This window comes from Palaemon carinicauda, chromosome 1 (genome assembly GCF_036898095.1).
Source record: "Palaemon carinicauda isolate YSFRI2023 chromosome 1, ASM3689809v2, whole genome shotgun sequence".
NCBI classification, from domain to species: Eukaryota; Metazoa; Arthropoda; class Malacostraca; order Decapoda; family Palaemonidae; genus Palaemon; species Palaemon carinicauda.
The window spans coordinates 90234591-90252169 of NC_090725.1; the positions used below are offsets into that span (position 1 = coordinate 90234591).

Below are 17579 nucleotides of genomic sequence, written 5' to 3' on the forward strand. Positions count from 1 at the left end.
CACTAGTATAAAAAGGGGGGTGGCTGATAGTTACCCACCTGTTGCTGCAGCCACTTAATTCTGGGCGACTTTCCTTCGTTTTAATCCCTAACCTCCCATAAGTGCTCCCAAACCGACAGTTAAGTTTCCTTAACGTTGGGCTGCCCCTAACGTGCCGCAGCTCCCAACTGAGAAGCACAAGGCAGAAGCCTGTCTTCTCGCCAGGATTGGCAGCAGAAGGCTTGTGATTACTGGGATTTCTGGACATCCAAGAACAGCCAGACTCTTAGGTACTACTGAGTATTACCAAGAAGTAGCAAATGGGTTTTTTTTAGATGGCCAAGACTCTAACAAGGCACAAAAGCTATGTCAACCTCAAGAGCAGTTGAGCTTATTTTGCTAGAGAGAGAGAGAGAGAGAGAGAGAGAGAGAGAGAGAGAGAGAGAGAGAGAGAGAGAGAGAGAGAGAGAGAGAGAGAGAGAGAGAGAGAGAGTGTGTGTGTGTGTTAAAAGGATTTTGGATGTCTCAAAGAATTTCTAGTCTGTCCGCAGAGACTCCATTTGCTCTTTGGTAGTGCAATTTACTTTTTGCATTTAGAAAGTTCTTATGATCTTGTCTAATCTATTTTTGAACTTGTTTACCGTGTCACTGTTTACTACTTCTGCTGGAAGTCTATTCCAAGTATTTCTATTTTGTAAGTAAAGAAATTGCTACATTGAGTGGTGTTGTATCTTTTCAATTCCAGTTTGTATTCGTTACCTCTGGACTGATTTGTGCTAAGCGTGAATAGATTGTTATAATCTACATTTGTTATTCCTTTAAGAGTTTTGAATGCCTCTATTAACTGTCCCCTTAGTCATCAAGTTTGTAGATCAAATAAGTTCAAACGTTCCATCCTTCGTCTATACCCAAATTGCCTTAGTATTAGAACTAGTTTGGTGGCTCTAGCTTGTAATGCTTCCAGTCTATCTATATCCTTCTGAATACTTTGAGCCCAGAATTGGACTCCGTATTCTAGATAGGGTCTTACTAATGATGTGTACAGCTGTAGTACAGTGTCTTTGTTTCTGTATTTGCATTGTCTCTTTATGTAACCTATTAGTTTTTGTGCTTTCTTTTCAGCTTTTATGCTGTTTGGTGAACTCCAAATCCTTGCTGATAATAATACCGAGATCTTCTTCCTGGTCCACACTTTCTATTTCATTACCTAGCAGTGAGTAATCTGATTGTGGGTTACCATAACCCATGTGCATGACTTTGCATTTTCCACAATTGAAAGGCATTTGCCATTTTCTGGACCATTCTCCTAGTTTCATTAGATCCTCTCTAAAGGCTTCTACGTCTTCGAGTTTGCCGCATTTATGCCTAGTTTAGTATCATCGGCAAATTTGGCTATTCTACTAGTTAACCCGAAATCTATGTTGTTAATGTAAATCAGAAATAGCAATGGGCTAAGGACGGATCCTTGAGGTACTCCACTTATAACAGCTGCCCACTCTGAAGCTTCTCCATTGATTACGACTCTATGTTTTATGTTTGTTAGCCAATCTTCAATCCATTCAGCTGGCTTGTCAATAATGCCTAGTGCTCTAATTTTGATAATTAATTTCTTATGAGTAACTTTGTCAAAAGCCTTTAGAAAGTCTAAGTACAGTATATGATGTCCATTTTCTTGCTTTTGTCATAAATGCTAAACATGTGGAAAAATTCCAAAAGATTTGTCACACATGACCACTTTTGTCTATACCCATGTTGGCTGTCTATCAGAAGATTGTTTTTCTCTATGTGTTCTATTATTGAATCTACTAAAATTGATTAAAAAAATTGCAAAGCATTGAAGCTAGACACACAGGTCTGTAGTTGCCAGGTTCTTCCTTTGATCCCTTCTTGCAGATTGGAGGAACATTGCCTAGTTTCCATCTTTGTGGTGCCTTTCTTTCGTTGGCTGTCTTTCAGAACAGTCTGTAAAAGTGTGTGGTTATCTCTTCTTCTAATTCTATAATTTCTCTTGGATAAACATCAACTGTATCTGATGCCTCAGACTTACTGAGAAATCTATTTTCTTTTTTACATCACCCATCGTGAAAGTAATTCTATTTAATGGTTGTGACCCCTCATATTTGATAGCTGGTTCAGAGAGGGCTGTTGATTCTTCCCTAGTGAATACAGTTGTGAAATATGCATTCATCAGTTCGACTATTTCCAAGTCATTTGTTATAAGATTTCCCTCTTGAGTCTCCTAATGGACTAATGATGTTTTTTACTGGCTTTTTACTGTTTGCATGTGCAAAAAATTCTTTTGGGGTTTCTTTACTAGCTGATGCCACTCTTTTCTCTTCATTGATCTTGGCATTACTAACTAGTTTATTTACTTTTCGGCTTAACTTCTTGTGCTCGGAAATTTCTTGAATTGAAGGTTGTGGACCCAATGATTTATGTATGCTGTCTCTGCTTCTTATTGCATTCGTTATTTCTCTGTTGAACCACTTCGGTTGTGAAGTTCCATTTGGTAAATTTTTATGTGGTATACATTTAGCTCTTCTTTTTTTTTATATATATTTCTACAAAGGAGTCCCATTGCGTATCTATGAGCCCTGTTTCATCGTATTCTAAATTCTTGGTATATTCCTTCAGTTTTATCCAGTTACTCTGTCTGTAGTCTAGATTTTTTATAATTTTCCCCATTCAGATGAGGAAAATTTACCCAAAACCTATAGTCCCTTTTGCCAATATTTTTGCCTACTGAAACACTGTATACTAAATTTTCTTCTGTTGTTACCACCATATATAATAGGTTATTTTCTCCGGTTGGTTTATCGACCCACTTATAGAGGAATTCATTGTTGATAAATTCTAGTAGCCTATGTCCCTCTGTGCATGATGTAGAATTCTTAGTGTCCCAGTTTACTGCTGCATTGAAGTCTCCCATCAGAACAGCTACATTATTGTTAACTTCTTGTCCAGCTACATTATTGTTAACTTCTTGTCCAAGTTGTTTATACAGCTCTTCGTCCTGTTCTTGTGTTTGATGTGGTGGTCTGTACATTACTAGTATGGACAGGTTTTTTCCTATGGTGTTGATATTTGCACCTGCCACTTCAAATTTGGCTTTCAATTTAATTTCTATGGAGTTAAAGTGATTTTTAACATGGAGCATTGCACCTCCACCTTTTTTTGGTAAGGCGATCCTTAAAAAACTTAAAACCTGGGATTTTGTATTCTCCGATAAAGTCCTTTGTTTTTTCTTGAATCCAGGTCTCAGTAATGCCTATGAAATCTAGTTCCTCACTAGCTATCATTGACCTAAAGCTTTCCATTTTGTTTCTAACTGACTGAGTATTGTATTGTACCACTCTGAGGAAATTTTCTTTTTTATCTTCTGTGGCTTTGCTAATTTCCCAAATTTACAAGTGTTTTAGTTTTATTGTTTATCTGTATTATCCCAGTTTTCTACCACATTTCCTCTATTTGTTGTTGGAGGTTTTCTAAGGGTCTAGTTGGTTCTTGTTCTCTGAGATTAAGTTGGTTTCCTTATACTCTCTTTGTCTTTTTTATAATTTTTTCTTGCCATAGCAAATGTCCCAAAGATCTATATATTTCACTTTCTTTTTCTGGCATGAGAGAGAGAGAGAGAGAGAGAGAGAGAGAGAGAGAGAGAGAGAGAGAGAGAGAGAGAGAGAGAGAGATACATATATATATATATATATATATATATATATATATATATATATATATATATATATATATATATATATATATTACGCATTTACTCTAAAGTATAAAACAGACCACACCAAAAAGTAGCAGCAATTGTATTAGCAATATGGAGCTCGGACAATAGAGCCAGAGTTGGGATCCTGGTCTAGTGGGCCAATACACCATATATAGGTCTCCCTTTCACTGTTATTTTATTCACACAATTTGGATGACAAGGATAATCTTATGGGCTTAAAAATATTCCTGTAACCCCATTTTGAAGGAGGTTCTTGCTCGCAAGCCGTAAAGGCTGAGTATTCGTCCAAAAAAGTTTATTCCATAAGGACAAAGTCCTGATCTAACAAAGACAGGGCTACTTTTAGCCATAACTTAGGGTAGATCTCTGATATCTTCAATCTGGAGAGGCAGTAATAGGCCAAGGAAATTGGATTCAGCAACCAAGCAAAATCTTACTGATTCTTCAACCCCAAGCTGTCAATGAAGTTGCAGATACAATTCCACACAACAGTAACCTCTTTTTCTACAGCCATTTCTTCCAGAATGGTGGCTGTGATAATTCTATGAGATGGAAGTATGTTCTATCCTGTTGAAATTTATAACTTTGGATGCTGAGGTACAATCTCTTTTTCCTATCTATAACCTTCACCGTTTTGGGTGTGCACAACAGGAATATTTTAAGGGAGTTTTGGTCCTAATTATTACATTAAGTGTCTCTCTAAGGCTAATAATTCTCCAGCTTTGTGACTTTTTTCAAAGTGAACAGAATGCCACTGTTGGAATTTATAGGTGCTAAGTCTCCACCTGTTGGACTTTATAGGTGCTAAGTAAAGAGTTGGAATGTCTAAAGAGCTAAGGTAAATACTGTACAGTAGTGAAGCTGCTTGAGCACAATAAGAAAAAAAATGAGAGTTCAATGGCTGAAATTATTATTTCTTGTGCCACACTCCATTCTAATATGAACACCTTACAAGTAGCAACAGTCAATCTAATGGAGTTGGCCCAATGAGTATGTATACAGTAAAAAACGTAAATCTTATTCAATAAATTGTATTTTTATTTCATTGTAAAGCTAAAAAAAAATTTATGTCCAGAACCATTTGTTTCCAAAACCTGACATTTACTGGTGGTTGAAGTTTGGGTATACTTTCAAAATGTGTTTAATAAAACTTTGAACCCTGACCTAACATGGAACTCTTTATGTTTTGAAAAATACTATGATCTAATGATGGGTTTTAATTTAGTATTAAATTCAATATCCCAGGTAACCTAGCAATAATTCAAGATGATGGGTTGTAGAGATAAGTCAGATTTGAATTACTTTTTTTAATTGATAATAGGGATTGACACTTTCATCTTTGTCAGCATCTTCATTTTTCTTTATGAACATGCAGGTTATGCGTAACTCAGAATATGGTATGTGATCATGAAAATTCAAATTGATATATGAGCATTGTATCGGTCTATGAGTAAAAGTTCCCTCCATATGCACTTTTTTGTGTGGAAAAGTAATGTGACCTTTGTACATTTATGAACATATGGCATGTGGAAAATTTCTTTGGTTTACGAGCATTTTGGGTTGCGAGCTTGCTCCTGGAATGCATTAAATTTATATGCCGAGGTACTACTGTACCAAACAATATATCTTACTTATGTCTCTTCTATAAATTACTTCAGCTTATTATTATTATTACTGTATTATTATTATTATTATTATTATTAAATGCTAAGCTACAGCCCTAGTTGGAAAAGCAGGATGTTATAAGCCCAGGGGCCCCCACAGGGAAAATAGCCCAGTGTCCTTCTCCCAGAAGAGCTGCTTACCATAGCTGAAAAGTCTTTTCTACCCTTATCAAGAGGAAAGTAGCCACTGAACAAATACAGTGCAGTAGTTAACCCCTTGGGTGAAGAAGAATAGTTTGGCAATCTCAGTGTTGTCAGGTGTATGAGGACAGAGGAGAATTTGTAAAGAATAGGCCAGACTATTGGGTGTCTGTGTAGGTAAAGGGAAAGAACCGTAACCAGAGAGAAGGATCCTATGTAGTACTGTCTGGCCAGTCAAAGGACCCCCATAACTCTCTAGCGGTAGTATCTCAACGGCCTTTAAATTTCAATATCTGTATAACTCAAGTATATAAATTACTTCCCAAAATAATATTAACATAACTTCAGTTTTCCCAAGGCAATTGTGGTACCTAGGTAACTTTATTTCTTTTTCATTTACTACTACTAAATCATTCTGCTTACCTGTGGTGAAAACAAGTTAATGAAAAAATTAGCCAGACAATAGCACTTTATGGTACTCACCAGATGCCGTAAACTCTTGATATGGTAAGGATTGATTGCCAATGCATTTTGATAGCAAATCTGAGCATCATGGAACTCATTTTTCTTCTCATGCAGCAAGCCCTTCTGCAAAGCAAAGTGATAATAGGCAAATAATCAATGACACACAATACATATTAGTCATTTTTCTATATTTGCCTAAAGGCAAAATTTATTTTGAATAAAATACTTGAGTTTGTTATTCAAATATTTCTCAGTTGGTTCAAGTAAAAAAACAGCTATACTTCCACCTTCTCATCTAAATTAAATATTCACAACAAATTTTTGTTTTTTCTTAAATCTATTTTTGGGTTTCTTGAATCTTTAGTCCTCTTCCATTTTACTGTACAGTATTTTGAAAAGAATAGTGTTCAACCTTTATGGATATTGGCAACATCCTGGGATATTTATTATTTAAAAATTACTGCCTTGAGTAATTATCATACTCCCTAATATCAGAAATCTTCCATTCCTTTTAACTATTATGGCTATTAAATTATCTTCATGAAATTTTTTTTTATGCTCCAAAATCTAACAATTTTCCTGACAGTAGAGTTCACAGAACAAAGAATTGAATCGTGTAACTTTGATCTCGCATATTAACTTCCATCACTTGTGGAATCCCTTTCACATACACAGTATAAATTTTGGTCCCAACATGAACCTAACATTTTCCTTACCAAGAGCATGGGGCAAACTAGTATAGATTAGGTATATGTAATATCAATAACTCTTATCTTCTATGATATATACTTTATTAGGCAGTAACATGACTAATACAATCAAATGACTAATTTGCATAATTTATCATATTAGTTAATGAATTTTAATAGCTTTACCACCAATTGAGTCATGCAAGTATTCCCAACAGTTACATCTTTCGTGAGTTTAGTCAGATCACTGAGCTTCTAAAAAAAACTTTCATCAGCCTAAAAACCTGAAAAATCAGCTCATTCTTTTTATTTAACAAAATAATCTGATACATATCAAAGATAGAAAAATTACTAATAAAAGAAAATAATAGTAGTTTTCCTAAAGTAAATGGTGTATGATTTATAGCGTACAATATTTGGTAAATTAACACAGTACTGTACAGTATCTTTAAGACAAAAATGTAATTTCTGGGTCGACCTGTGACGGCCGGCGAAAAAGTCCTTCTTTGTACTTTTTCTGATATAAATCTTCCAAATATACCAGAGAAAATTAAAAGCATGGAATGCAGAGGTTACAACCCTCGCGCGAGCACCTTGTTGGTGTCGTATATCTAACAAGGGCGTTTGTAAAACACTATTCACAGGCTGTCTTCCATTTAGATAATCCCTTCATCAAAGGGGGAGGGCCGTGACAGGCCCTAGAGAATACAGTTGGGTTACCCTACCGACACCTAAGACTTTTTCGCCGGGCGTCACAGGTCTCTCCCCAGAAATAGATTTTTCCTTCATCAAAATCCCTTTATTTCATTACTTATTTGAAATTTATTTGCTATTCTTTTAGAAAAGATATTTCATAAACTTAAAAAAGCAAGAATTTTCCCCTGAATGGGACGACAGCCCTGTTACCAGCAATTAGGCATAGCAGCTGGGAAAAAAATGGCTGTACCAACATTATCTGCCATTTTAAGTAAATTTCTTTATTGCCAGCATTACAACAGGATTTCTAAATAAATCCCTGAATAAGTTGAAAGGCAAGAGAAAACATCATTGAATTTGGGGTAAACATCAAAATAAATAAATATGATAAGAGTAGAGACCATTCGTTTGGAAGAATCTGACTTTTCCTGCTTAACTAATCTACCAAAATGTTCAATTTTCCAGGAATGAACTAAGGAAGGTTTATTCATCTAAAATTTGTCAAATTCAATAGCACCTCTACTATCCAGTACAGAGACTGTGACCTTGTCCTCCTCGGTCACAGATGTAGGTTTATGCTGTCGTACTGCCTGAACATGGCCTTCTCTACCACCAGTGGTTCCTGGTCCTCAAGAGGCTTGAATATACTTAGCTACTCTTGGCAATTGATATAAAGATTTGCCTCTTGCAATGTCCATTTCCCTGACAAATGTAATAGTCAACAAATATGCCATTTACAAACCATAAAATACTGTAGCAAAAAGTGAGACACAAAGAGTGTGATACAATGCGTCTCCTTGAATTGCTCGACTTTAAAGGAATGAGGTGCTAAAATGGCAGACGAAATGGGTACAGCCAGTTCCACATGCCAGCTCTACCGATTGCTGAGGAATGGGGCCTCTGGGGAATGAGGCTGTAGAACCATGATGGGGTAAATTATTTCAATACCGTTCATTTCTATAATCCTCCCCTGATGTTCATATTGCTTGTTCTCCAGAGGATTGGTTTAATCAAAATTTATACATCAAATTTTTAAGTTTCAAAATTTACCCATCTTCTTTCCCTTCAATAAAAACATGCTCTTAATAAAGGAATGGAACATTCTAGCGGCAAGAAGCCCAGAACTGACGGACCAGTCTCTCTTGTTCCTTTAGTTTCTCTGTTGACACGGTTTAGTTCAGACGTTATCCACATGGTTTACATATTACTGCATATTAAAACGTTTTCCCAAGGATTTGTTAGCAATTACAGCACTGAGTGTTCAAGGGAATTGTTTTTGTGAGATCATGATCTGCATTCTTTTTGCGTACCATGTCATATGCAATACTGTAATTTAAGGAACTGTTGAGAAGAGTGCGGTTGCCTCATGGTCCCCATCATGAAAAGTATATTTCGATGGTTGCTTATCAAGTTAAAACTTTCAAAGCCCTAAAGGGAACTTGCTTTTATCAGAGGAAAATCCAGGGAAGACTAGGCTAGTTGATTATAGTGGGGATGACAATGGCAATGACACGACTCCACCTTGAAATAATTATTATTATTATCATTGTTGTCATTATTATTATCACTAGCTAAGCTACAACCCTAGTAGGAAAAGCAAGATGCTATAAGGCCAAAGGTTCCAACAGGAAAAATTTGCATAGTGAGGAAGGGAACTAAGTAAATGAATAAACGATATAAGAAGTAATGAAGTTAAAATAAAATATTCTTAAAAACATTAACAACATTAAAACAGATATTTCAATAGAAATTATCTTCAAACCACTTGACATTGATGGCTTCTTTTGTTAAAATCAAAAGTTCAGCAAATCCTTTCTTGAAAGCAGTAATTCTGATCATGATCACCCAGTTGCCAAACTTAACCTCACTTCCCACGTTGAGCCCAGTGTTAATAGTGTCACTTTCAGTAAGGGTTCTGAAAGTTAACGGCAAACTACAGATTTTATAACCTCTCACAGAGAGCCTCAAATTCTTCAATTACTTCAGACTCATCTGCTGCTAAACCTTTGCATTGCTGCAATCCTAGTCTATCTAGATTGAGAGGAAGAAGACTGAATTGGTGTTTTGAATCCTAATATCCCTAAAGAAAGTACTCCTAAACTATACTGTATTACATATGTGGATGGCATTGCATGTTGTATGACTCCCTTAAATGTTGATAGGCTGAAAAAAAGTTTCAACTAAAGTCAATGGATGGCAGAGTTTTCTGTTCACTTGCAAGCTTGGGTACTAGCTCATCATGGGTTAACTTAAGTGGGGTAAATGTAGGCACTAGTACATCTACTGCCAAAATAGGTCCTCTTTGCACAAGCGTAGCTTCCCCCTGTATTCAGATGTAAATAAACCACGAAATCTGTTTATTTTCCCTCGGTTTAACCTGTGATAAAGAAAGAGGAAGAGAAAGAGAACATGAAGGCAGACCTAGAAAGTGATAAATTATCCCCTTTTCAAACCTTACATAACTATTGCTCAGAAATACCATAATACAATAAGTAAGTTTGAAAGCTTATTCTTCCAAATTTGTGGAAGTAGCTACTTTCAAAGCGTGTTTACATTCCTCAGTTCTCAACTTCACGGTGGTTAGTCACTATATTGTTGTCTCAGATTTATAAAAATATAAGAATCAACAGTTGCCTACGCTTGTCTTAGATTTCAATTTGATTTTCAGTTTTGACCCCATCACTGTGCCTCATAAATGAAAATATCTAAATTTGGTCTTGCAAGTTGGCTAACTAAACAGCTGATGTTTGTAGGTAATCAAGTATTGTGTCTTCTTGAATTACATTCCTTAGCAGATTCTATATGTTTATTGTATTTTCACTGGCTTCCCTGCTGGATTTGTTAGCATTCCTGCATAGTGAAAACAATATATTTCAAATAACCGCTATGAGGAGTACAGTATCTCACTGTTCCTCCCAGGGTAGTATATTCAAGTTCTAGAGTTAATGGAACTGGAGAATCTACACTTGCACAATGGTAAGCTGCTGTATCACAAACCAAATGATTGACGTTCCATTCTCTTAACAGCCGAGGAGAGAAAATAATTGTTAGTTCAAATGGGAAGAGAATAGTTGATAAGACTTGTGAACAATATTTCCAAGTGATACTTACCAAAAACTTATGAAGTCATGTGACTTTATTTATGTACAGTACTATCCTCATTCTTATTCTAATGGTTCTGCAATAAATATTCACAGTAAAATGTGTCGCTAAAGACATCTAATTTCTTTCAGGTAGAACTGATCAGCTTTAATTGTAGCATAATATTTCTGTTACAAAACAAACTTGAATTCAACATAAACAAACCCAGGAATGGTTCAAATAATGTAACCAAACTGTCCTTTCTATGTTTCTTATGCACTACTTGGAATTTATAAAAAGCGAATTTCAAAGGTGATTAACCTTTAATAATTTCTAGGGCAAGCTACATCTGTCACATAATAGCCACTTATGTCTAGGGAAAAGGGAGGAAAAAGGGATCTAAACTTTACTGAGGAACTACTACTGCAAAGGCAGGCAAGGATAGTGATCTGCTTTAAAGTGTTCTAACCAAAAAGTACGTACTCTACGACCCAAATTTTAGTCTCTCTCTCTCTCTTGGGCCCTACCGTAAAGCCAGCAGAACAGAACATCACTCGACTTAGGGCCACCACATTATGTCTTCAGGAAGATACCAGGTAAAGGAACAGACATGCTGCACTCTACCTGGACAGTGTAGGTACTCGATACCTGGAGGAAATGTTACAATCATGGTCAGGCTGACCGATTCCCGAAAACATGGTTCCCAAGTGAGCTCCATCACTCCTTCCTTTAGAAGAAGGATGGCTTTAAGGGCCACATATACCCTTCCTAGCCTACAGTGCTGGTGGCTGGGGCTAGTGGGACAGCACACCTGCAACCGGTGTCATAATTGTTGTTGTCACATTGGGCTCAGGCTCACCTTGACAGACACCAAATGAATTGGTAAGCAGGTGAGACCCATTACTCTCTCCTGATGGAGTAGAGTAGCTCTCTATTGGCAAGGATGCTCCTGATATTTTACGGCAAGAATATAGAATGTGGACAATCTGTTTCACCTTTGCCTAGCCAATGGAGTCAGTGTTGGGTTCTGACTGGGACCATTCATCTGCGTACGATCAAAGTAAGAAACCGTCATATTGAATGTCTGTATGGGTGATCATCTTGGACTATTATAGCTGAGGGAAACAGCTGTAATGGACCCAAGGCTCAATGTCATGATCTGCAAAAAGATCAGGTACCAAGTGGAACGGTACCCTTCTCTCAAATGAGGGGAGACTGCTGTAAGTCCCATTGGACTTCTTGCAATCAACATTCCTGGACTTCTTCTGAGAGATTCTTCAAAATCAGAGATGGAAGAGAAAGAAAACTTCACACAATAGAGTATCCTCACCCTCAATCATATAAGAGTTGGAGTTTGGTTCCAAAGGACAGATCACCTGGTTCCAGAGCAAACAACAGTCACTGTTGCATGGGTCTTACTTTTCTGACTGACCCTGAAGGTAGAGGAGGTGAAAAAGCTACATGGTGGCCTTAACTTAGCTTTCACATTAAGCTCCCTATTGCTAACCGACCTCGCAGGTACTGGTGCTGGAGATTGGTCTGGGTAGAAACTTCAATAAACCGCAGTGATTATCAAACCAGGATCCCAATTGCTAACCAACCCTAAAGGTACCAGTTAATTCATGAATTCAGAATTGGCATGAGGAGGTACTGTGATACTCCTATCAGCCTGCCATGAAGTGCTGGAGATCGGTGAGGGCAGGACTGTTCATCAGCAACTGGTGAAACAGTACATACCAGTAAATACCCGAGCTCCTTGGAAGCAAAGAGTGGTGCACAAGGATAAAAAACAATCCTCAAATATCAAGACAGAAATGGGAAAGGTGGGTGCATTCCCCCACCCTCCTATGGCCTACAGTGTTGGTGTTCAGTCTGAGTAGGACTGCTTTTCTTTACCTGATGCAACAGTAGTAACTAAAACAGGCTCAAGTTTCAATTGACTGACACCAAAGATACCAATTACAGGTGAGTGACTTCCCTCCCTCCTAAAGGAGGAGAATGATTACTATAGGTCCCTATGAACTTTCAGCGAAAGGTCATGCCATGAAACTATCTTCTTTGTCTTCTTTGGAAGGAAGAAATGTCCGATGAAAAGCAAAAGTGGTTTGGCACAGGAGGAAGAGAAAGAATTACTTTCTTTTACTACCCCTTGCCAACCATTTTTTTTTTTTTGTAGTCACAGAAGACTTGTGGTCTGGGCAGCTGATAATAACTACATTCCCTCAGAGGAAGAAGCCATAATGACTTCCTTGGCTATAACACAAACCATAATGCTGGGGATTTTGCCACAAAGGGAGCTATAAGAAAACTCCAATACATAGGGAAATACTGTTGGTATTAGGTATGGCCACCAGACAAATGATTTTCAAGTTGGCTTATGACACGGAGCATACAAAACATAAACTTACCACAAAAGACAGAAAGATCCAACCGTTGACAGATCAGCACATACCAGTTAGAGCCAAGGACATAAATGGCTATTCTGTAATATTTGGCAGAGCTTACCCCTTAGGAAAACATGTCATTACCAACTACCATGTTCAAAACTCAATGGCTGATCCAGTGGTGTTCAAGACATATCTTAAAAGATAGGAGGTCAGCATATGTGTAGGAACAAATAACAATCTATAAATGAAAATTATATTTTCAAGATAAAATAAATTTTTGAACATACTTACCTGCTGGTTATATAATAATAGCTTTATGCTTCTGTCCACGGCAGAAATTCAAAACTCGCAGCAATCACATAGATATGCCAGGTATACACTAGCGCCACCACGGAGCTATATAACCAGCGGGTAAATAAGTTCAAAAATTTATTTTATGAAAATATAATTTTTAAACATTTAAACTTACCGCTGGTTATATAATAATAGCTGATTGACACCCTTGGTGGCGGGTCAGAGACAGCAACATTAATGGAATTTCACTTAAGAGTTTAAAACAAAACTAGCTTAAAGGTTCGTACCTATTAAGGAAGTTGACTTCAATGGTTCTCTGCATTAATAAGTCTGCTGTCCTTTGAGAACCAGCGATCCACCCAGGGGCTGAAGAACTCTAGGAGCTGTCAAACGGTGAATAATCTCTATGCTGACAGGACCTCAACTAATACGCTTGTTCCGGGAGCTCTCAAGGAACAAATGACTACCTAACTAAGTCAAAGATTGCGGAAGATTGTCTAACAATTTCCTCCAATCATAAAAATATATACAAGTTCCAAGAGGGGAAAAGGGTACTAGGGATTAAGGGAGTGTAGTGGTAGACCTTCACCTACTACTGCATTCGCTGCTACGAATGGACCAAAAGTGTAGCAGTCCTCATAAAGAGTCTGGACACGTTTTTAAATAAAGTGATGCGAATACAGATTACTTCTCCAAAACATTGTATTCATCATACTTTGCAGAGAACGATTTTGTTTAAAAGCCACAGAAATTGCCACAGCTCATGAGTCTTCATGAGTCTTAACTTTCAGCAGCTTAAGATCTGCCTCACCACAGTGTGTGAGCTTCTTTAATTAAAAGTCTTATGAAATATGATAAGGCATTTTTAGACATAGGTAAAGCAGGCTTCTTGACTGCACACCAAAGAACTTCTGAACTGCCTCTTAAACCTTTAGTCCTGTCTAAATAGACCCTTAGTGCTCTGACAGGACAAAGAACCTTCTCCAGCTCCTCACCCACCAAATCAGAGAGGTTAGCAATTTCGAAAGATTTTGGCCATGGGTGAGTAGGATGTTCGTTTTTGGCTAGAAAATCAAGCTGCAGGGAGCATATAGCTTTGCCGTTTCTAAAGCCAATGTTTTTGCTAAAAGCATGAACCTCACTGACCCTTTTAGCTGTTGCTAAGCTTACTAAAAACAAAGTCTTTAAAGTCCGATCTTTAAAAGAAGCAGAGTTCAAAGATTCGAATCTGTCATTCATAAGAAATTTTAAAACCACGTCTAAATTCCAGGCTGGTGAATCCTGTTGACGTTTCTTAGAGGTTTCAAAGGATCTAAGGAGATCCTGAAGGACCTTATTATTCGAGAGGTCTAAATGTCTATGCCTGAAGACTGCTGCTAACATACTCCTGTACCCTTTAATGGTTGAGGAGGAGAAATTGTGTCTTCTTCTAAGCTCTAAAAAGAAATCGGCAATTTGAGCTATAGAGGTACTGGATGAAGAAACTGAAAAAAACTGAGTTTGTTTTACACCATGCTCTAAAAACTTCCCACTTGGATTGGTACACCCTGATAGTAGAAGTTCTTCTTGCTCGAAAATACTCTAGATCTTGCAAGTTTTTCGATAGTCTGAAGGCAGTCAGACGTAGAGCTGGGAGGTTTAGATGGTTTCTTGCCAAGTGGGGTTGTCTGACAAGATCTATTCTCAATGACAAGCTTCTTGGAACATCCACCATCCATTCTAGTACCTCTGTGAACCAACCTCTTGACGTCTAGAAGGGGGCTATTAACGTCAATCTGGTTCCCTCGTGAGACACAAACTTTTGTAGTACTCTGTGCAGCACTTTGAATGGAGGGAAAGCATACACATCTAGGTGTGACCAGTCAATCAGGAACGCGTCTATGTGTGACGCTTCGAGATGCGGAACTGGGGAGTAATAATTCTCTAGTCTTTTGGTTTTTGAAGTTGCGGGCGGCCCCATATCCACCAAAGTTTCTTGCATACATCTAGATGCAGTGTCCACTCTGTGGGGAGAACTTGATTCCTCCTGCTGAGGCTGTCTGCCCTCACATTCTTTTTCCCTTGAATGAATCTTGTCAACAGGGATATCTTTCTTTGATGTGCCCAAAAGAGAAGAGGTTTACTAACTCGTAAAGAGACCTTGAATGCATTCCCCCTTGTTTCGCTATGTAGGCCAAAGCTGTGGTATTGTCTGCATTGATTTGTATTACAGTACTTTGTTCAGTACTAGCTTCTCGAACCCCTTGAGAGCCAACAGGACTGTTAACAGCTCCTTTTGATTGATATGGCGACTTAACTGTTGTTTTGTCCACAGACCCGAAATCTCTGACTTTCCTAGTGTTGCTCCCTACCCTGAGTCCGAGGCGTCGGAAAACAACACAAGGTCTGGGCTCTTTTGTTACAAAGAGAGACCTTCCTGGAGCCTGTTTACGTTGTTCCACCAACGAAGTCACTCTTTCATTGGTTCCGTAAGAGGAATGCTCTCCTTATCGAGGCTGTCTTCTTTGCTCCAATGGCAATAAGATGGAACTGAAGGGGTCGTAAATTTAGTTTCCCCAGACATACATATTGTTCTAATGAAGAGAGGGTTCCCCGGAGACTCTTCCACTCCCTCACTGAACAAAACTCCTTCTTTAGAAAGGCACAAATCCTTAGGAGAGCTAGCTGCATTCTTGCAGGTGATGGAAAAACCTGAAAAGTCAGACTGTGAATCTCCATCCCTAAATAAAGGACCTTCTAGGAAGGGATCAATTGAGACTTCTCTGAATTCACCATAAGTCCTAGCTCCTCTGACACACTCATTGTCAGACGCAAATCCTTCAGACAGCGATTGAGTGAGGGGGCTCTTAGTAGCCAATCGTCCAAGTGCAAGGAGGCTCTGATGCTTCTTGAGTGGAGCATGCTTGCCACATTCATCATGATCTTTGTGAAGACTAGAGGGGCGGTGGTGACGCCGAAGCCTAAGGCCCGAAACTGGAATACTTCCTTCCAGAGGTCTAAGCATAGGACACAACGATATGTCCTCACAGACGCACCCTCTATTTGAGGAGTGGTGCTTAGCCCTAAACAAAGAACTCAAAACTGGACAACTTCCTCCCATACACAAACCTTACGGTAGCTTGAAGTTCGGATGGATGAGGAAGTAGAAGTAAGCATCCTGGAGATCTAAAGAGATCATCCAGTAGACCTTCTTTAATGCTGCAAGCATAGTCTTATGAGTCACTATAGAGAAGTTTTGACCTCTGGACGTAGCTTGAACAGTATGTGACTGACGTGACGTTCGACGTCACGAGCTTGTTGCTCGATGTCATGTTCAACTTGACGCCCGACGTCACGTTCAGCTTAAAGGTTAAAAGGTGTCTGGTTACAGTTCCAGTTCCATCAGAATAGATGCTCACCAGAACGTCAGCCGGGCAAGCCCAACCCCCCACTGTGGTGCCCTACCACAGCAGTAGCCTCCCCAGTAAACAGCTTAAACTCACGGCCCTGGGCGGGGATCGATCTCTTGCCACGCGAATGCGAGGCAAACACGTTACCACTGTACTAGCCAGGAGGCTTGACGCCCAATGTTGCGCTTAGCTGCCTAACGATCGTCGCCGCACTTGGAAGGTAAACGCTCGATGACACGCTTGGCCGTTTGATGTCTGGTATCAAGAGAAGACACTCAAAAGGATATAGAAGCCTTATCACGCTGTTCAAAATTAGCTTGCTGGTAGGCCGCCAGTGCAACAACGCGTCCTGAAAAGAATCATGACGAACCATCGCTCTGCTAACAGCAGGCTCATAAGACTGCATAACAGATGAGAGCCGTTGCTTCATGCCAGCAGCATAGTCCAACTAGGATCAACATTAGGCGACAACGGTGTAGAAAACTATGATCGCAACTCGTCTTCCTCATCGCTTACATCATGCTCCGCATTTCAGCAGACGGAAAACAGTCTGACGGAAGCGGCGGTGCCTGTACCATAACACCAGACTCAGGAACAAGATCCTTATCAGTCTGAACTAAAACTTTGCCAACTTCTGACATCCTGACAGGCCGTATACAGCAAAAAAGGGGCACTGCCTTCCCTTACAAAAGCTCTAATGCACTTCCTGCTGTTGCAGTTGAATGTGCTGCTGCACCAACATCTGCAGTTAGGTTCTTTATGCTGCATGAGGACACGCTAAAGCACTGCCCTATCAGCACTGTCTTTCTGACTTTGTTACTTTTCTCAGAATGATTTATCATAAATTTATTCTCATCATTTATTTATTTCCTTATTTCCTCTCCTTACTGAGCCATCTTTCCCTATTGGAGCCCTTAGGCTTAAAGCATCTTGCTTTTCAACCTAGGGTTGTAGCTTGGCTAGTAATAATAATAAAATAATAAACAGAGACCCCTTTGCCGTTTTCCTTAGCGAAAAACTCTGAAGGCGGAACGAGGAGCAGCAGGTACAAAATAAAATGG

The 17579-nt window shown here is 38.7% G+C and overlaps 1 protein-coding gene across 1 annotated transcript in view; it reads right to left on the reverse strand.

The window, feature by feature from the left end:
* Positions 1 to 17579, reverse strand: part of Ttc7 (tetratricopeptide repeat domain 7) — a 631216-nt gene that overhangs the window by 248231 nt on the left and 365406 nt on the right. Inside the window, exon 13 of the mRNA XM_068382742.1 lies at positions 6001 to 6105. Coding sequence (XP_068238843.1) covers positions 6001 to 6105 — 105 coding nt within the window. The remainder of the gene's footprint in view (positions 1 to 6000; positions 6106 to 17579) is intronic.